Here is a 14,505-nt window from a genome sequence, read left to right as displayed (position 1 = left end):
TGAGACGATACGAATTCTCGCCTCAAGCTACAGAGCAAAATACTTTTTAGATGCGTCTTACAAGATGTTTCTTGAAGGATTGCCAGGTTCACGCATCATCGAGCACAACTATGGCGGAGAACTGAAACTTGAATCTGCGTTCTGAGGATTAACATTCTCAAAAACTGAGAAACATAAAGTATTTAAACGAAATGTACGGCAGAGAAATGCACCGTAAGATAAACTTCAGAGAGCTCCAACGCAAATAACTGAGTTCTTTAAATTCTACAAGTGCCAAGCAGAATCTGGGCAATATTCTGTCGAGTGCGCTGAAAAGTTTCAGGATGGAGTGAGTGTAATAAATCCATTTCTCAAACTCTGCCAAAGTAAAACAGAACAGCGCGCACTTTGACAGGGACACGAGGAAGACACGACACAGACGAGCGCTATCTTGCAACTGACAGCAGTTGCATGACAGCGCTCGTCTGTGTCGTGTCTTCCTCGTGTCCCTGTCAAAGTGCGCGCTGTTCTGTTTTAAAATGAATTACCAACTCGCCCAAGCATCCGTTCTGCCAAAGTAACTACTTCGGTCAGTTCTTGTGGTCTCTGCCTACTTGTCTGCGGCCTGCCTTTTGAGGAGCTGTAAGCTCTTGGCTACACGCACTAATGAGTCGCATCTCTTTTGACGCCGACAACAAACTTATGATTCTATTGAGTATAATCGTAGCAGTGCGTTAATTACGCACTTATAGGCTTATATGATGCCCGTTGACCATTAGCCAACAAATCATGGAAGGAGGGAAGTGTCAAAGCCCAAATCATGCCACCCCCAAAATCGCCAATGTTTATTTAAGGCAGCTCCTGTGGCTTGACTAGGGTACTTTCAACTGCCGCCTTGTTCGATCCTCACGTTCCACACATAACACAAAGCTCTCATTGTCTGGATCAAGCAGGATTATACGCGCGTGCACGGCTCCACTAAGGCATTTAACAAGTCATTTCTGCCTGTTGCCATTGAAGAATGCAATTCAACACCTTAATCCATTGTCATCGAATGCGATCCATGTAAGTTCCGCCAATTGCTCCTGTCACACTTCAATGCCTGATGTTGATTATTCTTCCCTTTGCGTTTTACTGCCCGTTCTATATATGTTTGGCCACTCTGTCTGATAGATTTATGTACATTTTCTCTTTATATCCTGCCAGTATATCTATATATATGGCACTGATTGTGACCTGTTGTATTTTTGTGATAGAACGCCTCCCCCTTATGTAATGCCCCGGCACCCAGGGGTCTTTAATGGTCAATAAATGATGATGAAGATGACCGTCTTAAATAAACTGTACATTCAGATTCGAACTCATTTTTTTTCTTTGTTTATTGAGAATGGATCAAATTTTCCCAACTGATTTGTCGCCTGCTCGAGCGAAATCTTGGTGGAGGTACAGCCCCGTTGAGCAAGGCACTAAGAGAGAAAAACAAGAAATTTGGCAGTGGCTTAGCTCGGCTATGCCAGAATATACGTAGCGAGAGGTGCGTTTCCCTGGCTGAGCTTGTTGTGGTCACTTTATGTATAGCAATGAGAGACATTGGGTATACACATCTTTTATTCATTTTGCTTGACAGAGACGAAGACTGCCCGATGACCTGTGAAATAGCAGCGAGCGGTTTCCATTTTGTTCACACAGTATTTCAATTTGGTAGAACCTCTTTACTGTACAATCTCTATAGTAGTTCCCCATTGTGCAGTCTGGATGTGAGGGTCCGAAGCTAAATTAAATTGAAACTTTTCTTTTATACACTGACTAAGAGAGTCCTGTTTTCTGTTGAAATAACCCAAAGTAGCACACAACTCTGAAACCGTGCCGTAGGCAACCACATCAATTGTCTGCTTGACAGATGCTCCCGGTGCCATGTAGACTCCTTGGATGATAATGCTGCTTTCCAGAAAGCGAACACAGCAGGCTTCACCATTATTCACCGCGATGGAAGGGAGATGTCTGACAGCGGTGATACCTTGTTTCACGTACACAGACTTCAACTTTATTTGGTTCAAGCCAAGCGCCAGGTGACAGCCTCAGGATCAGAAGAGTTAATCTTCTCTTGTCTATACCGCCGTTTAGCAGCGGCTGGACTCTCCTTCTCTGCATGCATGTCAAACGTTGTGATGCAGACGCCCACTACATCGCGTTTTATACGCAATCCTGCGCATGCGACGCGGGGTTCGGGTGACAGCGGCGTGCGGCGAGGCGGCGATGAAGAACGCGGCGCAGCTGTGGGGTCTCACTGGTTACAATGGTATGGGCGCATGAGCACAACTGCTCATCCTTGTGACGTCGCGCTCGGCTTTGAAGGTGGAGCGGGCGCGCGGCGATAACGAAGCACACGCCGCACTTCGCTCCTGCACCTCTTCGCTCGCCATGGTAACGGCGCATGCGCACAACTGGCCTCTCCCATGTACCGCGAAATTCTGGTCTGGCAGCCCAGTGTAGCTCTCGCTATAAAAAAAACCCATTAGGATGAAGCAACACAAAAGACTCGTTACCTTATCCTTACCCGGCCTGTATCTAACAATGCCTTTTTTTTCTCCCGATCGTGCTACTTCTTTGTCGGAGTTTTCATGTATTGCACAGACGCAGCGTCCGTGTGCAGGACGCATCCTATGGACATGCTGGTCCTCTACACGCACCTGCTGGACGATAGACCCACCACTCAGTGCGTCGTGGCCGGTCCGACAATATACGACAACAGCCTGCCCCTGCCGTTGCCCAGCATGGTGAGTGAGGGCGCCTTGTGCTCCTCTCTCTCTTCCGTGACTCGATTCACTCGGGACAACATGTCTGGCTGCTACGCGATCGTTCCGTTCGTTATGTAGAAAACGTTTTCAGGGTGTTTTATATTATTCACGAGTCGTTTGTAAAAATAGTGTAATAGAAAAATTATAAATAAATATTAATTGCTTTTTGGGAAATTACATGGCGCCCTATCTATCTCTGCGGACACCTGAACCGCGCCGTAAGAGAAGGGATAAAGGCGGAACTGGGAGAAAAAAGGAAGGAAGAGGTGCCTCAGTGGAGGGCCCAGAAATAATTCAGGCCACCTGAGGATCTTTTAACATGCACTGACATCGCACAGCACACAGGCGCCTTTGCGTTTCGCCTCCATCGAAACACGGCCGCCGCAGAAAAATTAGTTTTTGGGGGAAAGGAAACGGCGCAGTAACTGTCTCAATACATCGGTGTACACTCGAACCGCGCTATAAAGGAAGGGACAAAGGAGGGATTAAATAAGAAACGAAGAGGTGTCGTACTGGCGGGCTCCGGAATAATTTCAACCACCTGGGGATTTTTACCGTGCACTGACATCGCTCAGCACACGGGCGAATTTGCGTTTCTCCTCCGTAGAAACTCGATGGAGGCGAGACGCACAGGCGCCCGTGTGCTGTGCGACGTCAGTGCACGGTAAAGGTCCCCAGGTGGTCGAAATTATTCCGGAGTCCACCACTGCGGCAAAACATTTCTTTTATGCGTTGCATATTGCAATCACTCAGTTCAGCCCTTGGGCGCGGCCGGGCAGCCAGCAAACCACGTGACGTGACGTCACGACAGCCGGAGGAAAAGCTGGGCCCCAACTCGGCGGTCGCGCGCGGCCGCAGCCACCACCTGACTCCCGCTCCTCCCGCTAGGGGCGCTGCGCCGGCGCGTGACGTCACGGAGGAAAAGCTGGGCCCCAACTCGCGCGGTCGCGTGCGGCCGCAGCCACCACCTGACTCCCGCTCCTCCGGCTAGGGGCGCTGCGCCGGCGCGTGACGTCACGGAGGAAAAGCTGGGCCCCAACTCGCGTGGTCGCGCGCGGCCGCAGCCACCACCTGACTCCCGCTCCTCCCGCTAGGGGCGCTGCGCTATGATTGACGTCACGGCATATGTATAAAAGAGCTGCGCTCCTTCGCCGGGACAGTCTTATACCCCTGTCACACGGCCATTTCGAGGGCCCTCGAACCGATAGTCTATCGACTCAAAGGCGATCGAGCGCTGCTACACGGGCAGTTTCAATGGCGATCGAGTCAATAGCCTATCGAGTCAACGGAGCAGCACGGAACTCCATCGAGATATGCAACGCATTCTTGGCTTAACCAAGCTTAGCCTGGCCATTTTTTTGATCGGGTAAGAGATGTGTTTTTCAATCGTTATATGCAATATCTTCCACACTATTGGCTGATTTACATTGAATGTTTAGGCAGGTTAAGCACCGTGTTGAAATTGAAATTTGATTTCCAGGCAAGGAAATGACGAAGTAACTGTCACATATCTCGGTGGACACCCGAACCGCTCCGTAAGGGAAACGTTAAAAGAGGGAGTGAAAGAAGAAAGGAAGAAAGGTGCCGTATTGGCTAAGTGATTAAAGCGGTCGTGTACCCGGTTTCGAACCCGACCGCGATGGCGCGAAACGCTAAAGGCACCCGTGTGCTGTACGATGTCAGTGCACGTCTTGTCTGTTGCTGCAGGACGAAAGAAAGGAAAATGCACAGGCCTGCTCACTGGCTCAAGCCGAGCCACAATTGCTACCATGTGCAGATAGTAGGAGAGTTGAAAGATGGGATAGAAAGACAGGATAGTAAAGACGCGCTAAAGACAAGGCCGATCCCGGAGGTAGTGCAATACCGGGCCAACCGGTGGCGGGAGTGAAGCATCCTTCAAACTCTCCGCCACGTTTCCAAAAATAAGTCCAACTAGGACCCGTAACAGATACTCTCAGTGCACGTTAAAGATCCCCAGGTGGTCGAGATTATTCCGGATACCGTGTTCGAACTAGTCGGCACTGAGTAAAATAAACGGCCTTATTTAACTGCGACCGGAGGCTTTGCGAAGTCGACACAGCCAACCGTGTATACTCAGGCAGCTCCTCTTACAAATGCTACCAGCTATTCCCAAATGAGAAGTTCTGTAAGGGCGTCACTGGCGTCGGTCAGAAAGCAGCATGAAGTAATGTACATCAGCTATTTCGCATTAAATTTTTTTTCTGATATTCTCACGAATTTTTTGCGTGTACCCACCGAATACACATAAGGCAGTTCCTGTGCCCATCTGTGGCGTCTACAAGGGCCCAAGATGTTTGGTTAGATTTAATCTTTACTTCCATTCCAGCTGTCGCACAAAATTATGAAGTCGATCAGGGTGACCAATTTACACTGAATGGATGAGTGCCTCTGCCGTCTTGTTAAGACAGTTTGCAGTACCCTGCATTGTAAAGGCTAAGCATGGGAGGTTAGAACGAGTCTCAGCTCTCAAGGAAGATCGGAGCAACCATCGATGGAAGTAGAAGGACGCCGAGCATAATTGTTTAATGAGCGGCGAGTTTACAGACCAGACTAATTATCATTGTCAGACAGGTGGAGTACCCTGCAAAAGAAAAAAAAGGCCTTTCTCAGAGGTCCTCAGCCAGCCCGTCACTCATTTATTTCGAATCACCTCCTCATCTGGCTTATTTTAACAGGTTTCCCTTACGTAGGAATCAGTTAGGATAGTCTCTCAACCAAAACGTTAAGTGCGCATGCTTCATGCACGGAGTGCCCGGGTTCGAACCTCACCGCGGCGGCTGCGTTTCGATGAATGCGAAACGCAAAAGGTTGCCGGGCGCTGTGCGATGTCAGTGCACGTTAGAGATCCCTAGGTGAAAAATTGAAAATTGTTTTGTGGCGAAAGCCCTGCACTACGGCACCTCTTTCTTCCTTTCTTCTTTCACTCCCTCCTTTATCCCTTCTCTTACAGCGCGGTACAGGTGTCCAAAGATGTGTGAGACAGATACTGCGCCATTTCCTTTCACCAAAAAACCAATTATTATTATTGTTATTATTATTATTGTTATTGGCGAAACGAAATGTCGCAGTATCTGTACCACATATCGTTGGACACCTGAACCACGCCTTAAGAGAAGGGTAAAGGAGGGAGTGAAAGAAGAACGGAAGAAAGAGGTGCCGTAGTGGAAGGCTCCGGAAAGGTGGTACCTTTAACGTGCACTGACATCGCACAGCACACGGGCGCCTTTGCGTTTCGCCTCCATCGAAACATAGCCGCCGCGGTCGGGTTCGAACCCTAGGTGGTCAAATTTTTCCGCAGACCTCCACTGCGGCACCTATTCCTTCCTTCTTTCACTCCCTTCTTTATCTGTTCCTCAAGTCTCATACGGGATGGCTCGAGTGTCCACTGATATATGTGAGACAGTCACTGCGCCAATACCTTTCCTCAAAAGGAATTTTCATGTTTTATATACCGACCGCGGCGGCTGCGTTTTTATCGAGAAAAAACGCTAAGGCGCCCGTGTGCTGTGCGATGTCAGTGCACGTTAAAGATCCCCAGGTGGTCGAAATTATTCCGGAGCCCTCCACTACGGCACCTCTTCTTCCTTTCTTCTTTCACTCCCTCCTTTATCCCTTCCCTTACGGCGCGGTTCAGGTGTCCAACGATATATGAGACAGATACTGCGCCATTTCCTTTCCCCCCAAAAGCAATTATTATTCATGTTTTATATACAGAAGAACGTACGCACATGTATACGTATGTGTGTACTCTATTCCTGGCCGCCGCGGTGGCTGAGTGGTTATGGCGTTCGGCTGCTGGCCCGAAAGGCGCGGGTTCGATCCCGGGCGCGGTGGTCGAATTTCGATGGAGGCGAAATTCTAGAGGCCCGTGTGTTGTGCGACGTCAGCGCACGTTAAAGGTCCCCTGGTGGTCGAAATTTCCGGAGCCCCCCACTACGGCGTCTCTCATAGCCTGAGTCGCTTTGGGACGTTAAACCCCCTTAAACCAAACCAAACCAATCTATTCCTTCCTGTTTTTTTTGTCGCTCAATCTCGATTATACTGTGAAACAAGCTGACCAACCAAAACATATGTAGCAGGCGTTCTGCAAATTGGATGCAGTCATCTCGCGTTTATTTGCTTGAATTGGCTGTTGGCTGTTGGTCAAAGGAAATGGCGCAGTATCTGTCTCACATATCGGCGGGCACCTGAACCGCGGCGTAAGGGAAGGGATAAAGGAGGGACGAAGAAAAGAAAGGAAGAAAGATGAGCCGTAGTGGAGGGCTCCGTAATAATTTCGTCAACCTGGGTATCTTTAACGTGCGCTGACATCGCCCAGCACACGGGCGCCTTTGCGTTTCGCCACCATCATTTTGTTCACTTATGCGCAATAACTAGCACCAATTACACGAAAACACAAGATGAAAATGGTGCTACGACTTTCAAGGCATCCGCTTACTGCTTAAAGTGACACAAGGACCACAGGCATCCCTGCCGCCCATCATGTTTTGGTAAAGAAATACAGATCCGGGCCGACCTTTCCTTACTTTAGTTTTAAGGCTCCTAGTGGTGTAAGTACAAATTTGTGAAAACGTTTCATTGAGAACATACAAAGCCTCTTATAGGCACAGTCTTTGTCAAAAGTCCTCAGGCCAATCGCTTTTCGCTTCAGCCGCTTAAGGGAGCCATCATCATCATCATCATCATCATCATCAGCCCTACTACACCCACTGCAGGGCAAAGGCCTCTCCCATGTCTCTCCAATTAACCCTATCCTTTGCCAGCTGCATCCACCCTTTGCCTGCAAACTTCTTAATCTCATCCGCCCATCTAACCTTCTGCCGCCCCCTGCTACGCTTACTTTCTCTTGGAACCCACTCCGTTACCCTTAAAGACCAGCGGTTATCTTGCCTTCGCATTACATGCCCTGCCCAAGCCCATTTCTTTCTCTTGATTTCGACTAGGATGTCATTAACCCGTGTTTGTTCCCTCACCCACTCTGCCCGCTTCCGATCTCTTAACGTTACACCTATCATTTTTCTTTCCATGGCTCGCTGCGTTGTCCTTAACTTAAGCTGAACTCTTTTCGTTAGCCTCCACGTTTCTGCCCCGTAGGTGAGTACCGGTAAGATTATGCTGTTGTACACTTTCCTCTTGAGGGAAATTGGTAAACTGCCACTCATGATCTGCGAGAATTTGCCATATGCGCTCCACCCCATTCTTATCCTTCTAGTTATCTCCCTCTCATGATCCGGATCAGCTGTCACTACCTGCCCTAAGTAGACGTATTCCGGCACAATTTCTAGGCTCTTGCTGCCAATTGTGAACTGTTGTTCCCTTGCTAGGCTGTTGAACATTACCTTGGTTTTCTGCATGTTAATTTTTAGACCCATTGATCTGCTCTGCCTGTCTAACTCGTTGATCATGATTTGCAGTTCACCTCCTGAGTGACTCAGCAAGGCAATGTCATCAGCAAATCTCAGATTATTTAGGTATTCTCCATTTATTCTTATTCCCAACTGTTCCCAATTCAGGCCTCGAAATACCTCCTGCAAACATGCGGTGAACAGCATTGGCGAGATCGTGTCTCCTTGCCTGACGCCCTTCCTTATTGGAATTTTATTGCTGACTTTATGGAGGACTATAGTAGCTGTGCAGTTGCTATAAATATCTTCCAGTATTTTGACATAAGGCTCTTCTACCCCCTGATTACGCAATGCCTGTATGACTGCTGAGGTTTCCACTGAGTCGAATGCTTTCTCGTAATCAATGAAAGCTATATATAGAGGTTGGTTATATTCTGCGCATTTCTCTATCACCTGATTGATGGTGTGAATATGATCTATTGTGGAATATCCTTTACGAAAGCCTGCCTGATCATTTGGTTGATTAAAGTCTAACGTTGCCCTGACTCTATTAGCGATTACCTTAGTAAATACTTTGTAGGCAACGGATAGTAAGCTGATCGGCCTGTAATTTTTCAAGTCCTTGGCGTCTCCCTTCTTATGAATTAAGATAATGTTTGCATTCTTCCAAGCTTCTGGTACAGTCGAGGTCATAAGGCATTGCGTATACAGGGTGGCTACTTTTTCTAGCACGATGTCCCCTCCATCCTTCAACAGATCTGCTGTTACCTGATCCTCCCCAGCTGCTTTTCCCCTTTTCACTGCATCTAAGGCTTTCTTTACTTCATCTTTCGTTACTGGCGGGATGACGCATTGCTGTGCACTGCTGTCTTTCTCATTAGCGTTCTGATTACATTGGCTACTGTACAGGTCTGTGTAGAACTCTTCGGCTACGTTAACTATCTTATCCATATTGCTAATGACATTGCCCTGATTGTCTCTTAATGCATACATCTGGTTTTTACCTATGCCTAGTTTCCTCTTCACTGTTTTTAGGCTACCTCCGTTCTTTAGAGCATGCTCGATTCTCTCCATATTAAACTTCCTTATGTCGGCTACCTTGCGCTTATTTATTAACTTTGATAGCTCCGTTAGTTCTATTCTATCGGTAGTGTTAGATGCCTTCATGTTTTGGCGCTTCTTAATCAGATCTTTCGTCACCTGAGATAGCTTCCCGGCATCTTTTCGAACTGTCCTACCGCCTACTTCTACTGCGCACTCCGTAATTATTGATGTCAGGTTATCGTGCATTGAATGAACATCAAGATCATCTTCCTCAGTTAAAGCTGAGTATCTGTTTTGCAGCGCTATCCTAAACTCCTGTGCTTTCCCTCTTACGGCTAACTCGTTAATGGTCTTCTTCTTCGCTAGCTTCTTCCGTTCCCTCTTCAAGTCTAGGGAGCCATTGCGGCCCTATTGAAGACCGAAGGACCTTAATATGCCAGCAGGTTTCTTGCGGTAGAGTATCTTTCTTTGACTTGTGTTTTCAATGACCCTCTACACGGAGCATTCTAGACAGTGATTTCGCTGCACCTGAACGCTGCGGCCTTAAGACTTTCTACCAAGACTGTACTCGCTCGGCTGCCGATCCGAAGTTGCCAGATTCGAATCCGACCGCGGCGGCTGCTTTTCAATGGTGGCGAAACGTTAGGGCGCCCGTGTGCTATGCGATCTCATTGCAGTTAAAGATCTCCAGGTGGTCGAAATGATGCCGGAGCCCTCCACTACGGCACCTATTTCTTCTTTCACTCCCTCCTTTATCCATTCCCTTACGGCGCGGTTCAGGTGTCTGCCGCTATGTGAGAGAGATACTGCGCCATTTCCTCCCCCCCCCAAAAAAAAAAATTTCTATTTTTATTATCGAGACTGTATGTCAGAAGCCACGAGCCTTTCGATTGACTCTATATCCCAATGAGCAAAGGGCAGTGCGACATACCATTCCATAACTGCACTTAGGATGCGGTGGTGTGTGCGATGAAGAGAACTGATTGTATTTTTCATTCTAAAAATTTAGAACTTTCCAACCTTTATGATTGTTTCGTAAACGGCGGAATTAAGCGAGACCTGCAGTAAATGGTTTCACTTTTTCTAACTGTGTGTTCTTTTTGACTGTCTTCTTCCTTAGTTTCCTTTGCTCTTCTTATAACTACTTATAAACCCTACGAAGACGAGCGCTATCTCTGGCTGCGACAGCGCTGGGACGATCCTTCCTCCAGTCTCGCAATGAAACACGTGTGCAATGTAACGACAGCGGAATGGCCGTACGGCTGTCTCAGACATTCCCGAATTACGCAGCGTGGCAACAATGTTCTCCATTTGCATTATGAAATGCGTAGGGAAAGACTCTCGGGATGTTATCGAGTAGCGTCCCTTGAAAGCGCTGCTCGGGTTCAACCCTTCGCATGCTCGCGAACTGCCAGCTACCGCCAACGAGCAGTGCCCGAGAGGACTTTGAAAGCGTTCGGAGGCGTCTTACGGCTGGGAATTCCACCCGATTACCACAAAATAAAAGTTCTCACTCGAAGCGCAAGGCTTCAGGGGCTTGCAGGAGGTTGTCCCGAGATCACGGCTTAGTGCGCCGCAACCGAAGTCGAAGTGAGCGTGAGCATATGCAAGGGCGGGACTGTGATCCCTCTGTCCTGTTCTGTCCGCTCAGTTCTGTTTTCATGCCTCTTTTCTTTCTCCAATTTTTTTCGCAGCCGCCGCGGTGGCTCAGTTGGTTATGGCGCTCGGCTGCTAATGCGAAAGACGCGGGTTCGATCCCGGCCGCGGCGGCCGCATTTGGATGGAGGCAAACTTCTAGATACCTGTGTACTGTGCGATGTCGGTGCACTTTGGAGAACCCCAGGTGGTCGAAGTTTCCAGAGCCCTTCACTATGGCGTCCCTCATAGCCTAAGTCGCTTTGGGACGTTAAACCACGAAAAAATCGAAATGAAACTGAATTTAATTTTTGATTAAAGGAAATGGCGCAGTAATTGTCTCACATATCGGTGGACACTCGAACTGCGCCATAATGAGAGAAATAAAAGAGGGAGCGAAAGAAGAAAGAGAGTCAGAGGCGCCGTACTTGAGGGCTCCAAATAATTTCGCCCGCAGGGGATGTTTAACGCGCACTGACATTGCACCTTACACGGGCACCCGGAGTTCCCTGGTTCGAACCCGGGAACTTCGGCTCAGCAGACGAGACTTTTAACCACTGATACACCGCCGCAGACACACAAGTATATTCCTTTAGTAATCACCTAGCCGGTGTAACCGTTGTCAGTGGCTTAAGGTGTCTCACAAGTAGCCACCGCTGTAAGACCCTCACAATCACACAGTGGTCATTCTATGCATAAACACACGATAAGCAAAAAAATTAGGCAGTGGCTTAGCTCTGGTTAAGCCTGGATATACAAGCGAAAAGCCAGTCGTGCCCACTAAGTCGTACCACGTGGTCGTTGTAATAATAATAATAATAATAATAATAATAATTGGTTTTTGGGGAAAGGAAATGGCGCAGTATCTGTCTCATATATCTTTGGACACCTGAACCACGCCGTAAGGGAAGGAATAAAGGAGGGAGTGAAAGAAGGAACAAATACGTCCGTAGTGGAGGGCTCCGGAATAATTTCGACCACCTGGGGATCTTTAACGTGCACTGACATCGCACAGCACACGGGCGTCTTAGCGTTTTTCCTCCATAAAAACGCAGCCGCCGCGGTCGGGTTCAAACCCGGGAACTCCGGATCAGTAGCCGAGCGCCCTAACTAACCACTGAGCCACCGCGGCGGGCTCGTTGTAACGGCGAGACTTGGGATTTTCCCGGCGAGACTTGGGATTTTCCTCTTCTGACTTCCTTGTTTCCTCTTCCTCACTCGCTTGGCTGCTGCTGGCTGAAGATGCGGCCAAGACACGCTTTTCGGCTTCTTTCCGATGTCGTTTAGCAGGGCGTATTTTCCGTTGTTCAGGTGTTTCGGCTGCACGTTTAGCTTTGGCTTTATCATTTTTTTCGCTGTTGTGCAGCCAACTCCCAAGCGAGTACTTCTGGATCGGACAAATTCAGTTCTCGACTACTGATCTGGAGTTCCCGGGTTCGAACCCGACCACGGCGGCTGCGTTTTTATGGAGGAAAAACGCTAAGGCGCACGTGTGCTGTGCGATGTCAGTGCACGTTAAAGTTCCCCAGGTGGTCGAGATTATTCCGGAGCCCTCCACTACGGCACCTCTCCTTCCTTTCTTCTTTGACTCCCTCCTTTATCCCTTCCCTTACGGCGCGGTTCAGGTGTCCAACGATATAGGAGACAGATACTGCGACATTTTCTTTCCCCCAAAACCAATTATTATTATTATTATTATTATTTTCTCCGTACTCTAGCAGCAGCCGCACTCCCCTTCCATGTCGAGTGCGCACGCCTATTCTCTGGCAAGCGGTTATATAGTCGGCCTCCGCGATAAACACGCGCTTGCGGCGAACATCAAACGATGACGCATAGCGCGCGGCAGGGGCCACATGCGCCGCGCTTGACGTCACGCGCGGCATCGACGAAAGGTCAGGCGTCGGAGTCGGCGGCGGCCATCTGCGCCGTGCGTGACGTCACTCGTGCCCCGACATACGACGGCTAGCGCGAAGCGCAGTCTTGACTAGCGTAGTGAATCTTTTCGCTTCAAAAGGGAGCGCTTAGCTTCCTGATGGAAAATAAAGTTTTGAAATATACGCGTGGAAGTTGGAAATTACCGACAGCTTTTATTCGACAGCTATTTTGACAAAGGTAGGCGCACAACATTATCTATTATCTACATAGTCTCCTTCCTTTCCGATGCACTTTGCCCACTGGGCCACAAGCTTGCATATGTATCCTAAGGAGAAAGTTATCGGTTGGTCATAAAGGCAAATTTTCGCTGTTTCTCACACGTCTAGGGCCGTGGAAAATCGATGCCTTCGCAAAGCTTTCTTGTGCGGATCAAATAGGTTAATGTCGGAGGGAGCAAGACCCGTAGTCTAGGAAGGGTATTCAAGTACCTCAAAACGCAACTTGATAATTACAATTTTGTAGCAAGCCATGTGCGGGCTTCTGTTTGGGCCACACAAGGATGCATTGCGATGTCGCCGATTTATCACAACCCAAGACGTGCGGGAAATGGAGCATAAGTGGAATCTTGACTCACCGAAAACCTTCTCGGAACGAGTACGGGCGCTTGCGGCTCAATTGACTGAGTGCATTAAAAATGTATGTAGAAAATTATATACGTGTTGGTAAATTATTTTAGTGCAACTTAATTGTAGAATGAAAGAGCTGATAATTTTTTTATTAACTTCTTGTGCAGCATTGCCTGGTTTGATTTTATATTTTTATTGAAAAGAACCCGGGTTCGAACCCGATTGCGGAGGCTGCCTTTTTATGGAGGAAGAAACGCTAAGGCGCCCGTGTGCTGTGCGATGTCAGTGCACGTTAAAGATCCCCAGGGGGTCGAAATTATTCAGGAGCCGTCCACTACGGCACCTCTTTCTTCCTTTCTTTGTTCACTGCCTCCTCTATCCCTTGGCTTACGGCGTGGTTCAGGTGTCCAACGATATATGAGACAGGTACTGCGCCATTTCCTTTCCCCGAAATCCAATTATTATTATTATTATTACTGAAAATAATTTAAATTTAACAACAAAAATGATAAAACAGTCAAGCATAAGCGAAAATGGTACAAATACTTTCAGAAGTATTTCAAGAATAAGGTATTTTAGAAACGGCCTCTGACAATTCCTATCCTTGTGTTCGGATTTTTTCACTAGCACCCCTCCCATAATACTTGCCTATGTGCCATAAAACCCAACACAACACAACACACGTTCCATAGTACTTCCTGCTGTGAGCACAGAAATTCAGGGCATGAGGCTATAGTCGCAGAATCTGTTGCACATGCGTAAGAAAATAAAAAAAATTGCTGAGGTTAAATCCAGCTGTACCTGGTAAGACGAGCGATAGATCTGTTCAGCAGAGTTATTCAATCTTACAGCTTTCCATATCGTAAAGTGCATCAGATACCGCTTGCCGCCGATGGCGCATCGTCGAAGCACTAGTTGCGGCACGTTGCTCATCCATGGCTTTGTGTAAAGGCAAGCACACGCCACACGCTTCTCTATATAGCGAACGGTTCGTCACGCGATTTCCGGCAGTTGCGAGATTGCCGTCGGCTCCGCATTCGCAGCTGTGGCGAGGCTTATCAAGTTATGTGGCGTGACGTAAGAGCGAAGCATCGGCTCCTCCTGGTTTGAAGGTCAAATTTCATACCCACATGACCTTCATCTTTTTGCGGGAGGAGTAGTGCTTTTAGCACTAAAAAAGAG

The 14,505-nt window shown here is 48.1% G+C and overlaps 1 protein-coding gene across 1 annotated transcript in view; it reads left to right on the top strand.

The window, feature by feature from the left end:
• LOC144134104 (uncharacterized) overlaps positions 1 to 14,505 on the top strand; it is a 51,573-nt gene that overhangs the window by 12,306 nt on the left and 24,762 nt on the right. The window contains exon 7 of the mRNA XM_077667088.1: positions 2,633 to 2,756. Within this exon, the coding sequence (XP_077523214.1) occupies positions 2,633 to 2,756 (124 nt within the window). The remainder of the gene's footprint in view (positions 1 to 2,632; positions 2,757 to 14,505) is intronic.

This window comes from Amblyomma americanum, chromosome 5 (assembly GCF_052857255.1).
Source record: "Amblyomma americanum isolate KBUSLIRL-KWMA chromosome 5, ASM5285725v1, whole genome shotgun sequence".
Lineage (NCBI taxonomy): Eukaryota > Metazoa > Arthropoda > Arachnida > Ixodida > Ixodidae > Amblyomma > Amblyomma americanum.
Note: the sequence above shows the minus strand (reverse complement) of the source record. Positions and strands in the feature narration are given on the sequence as shown.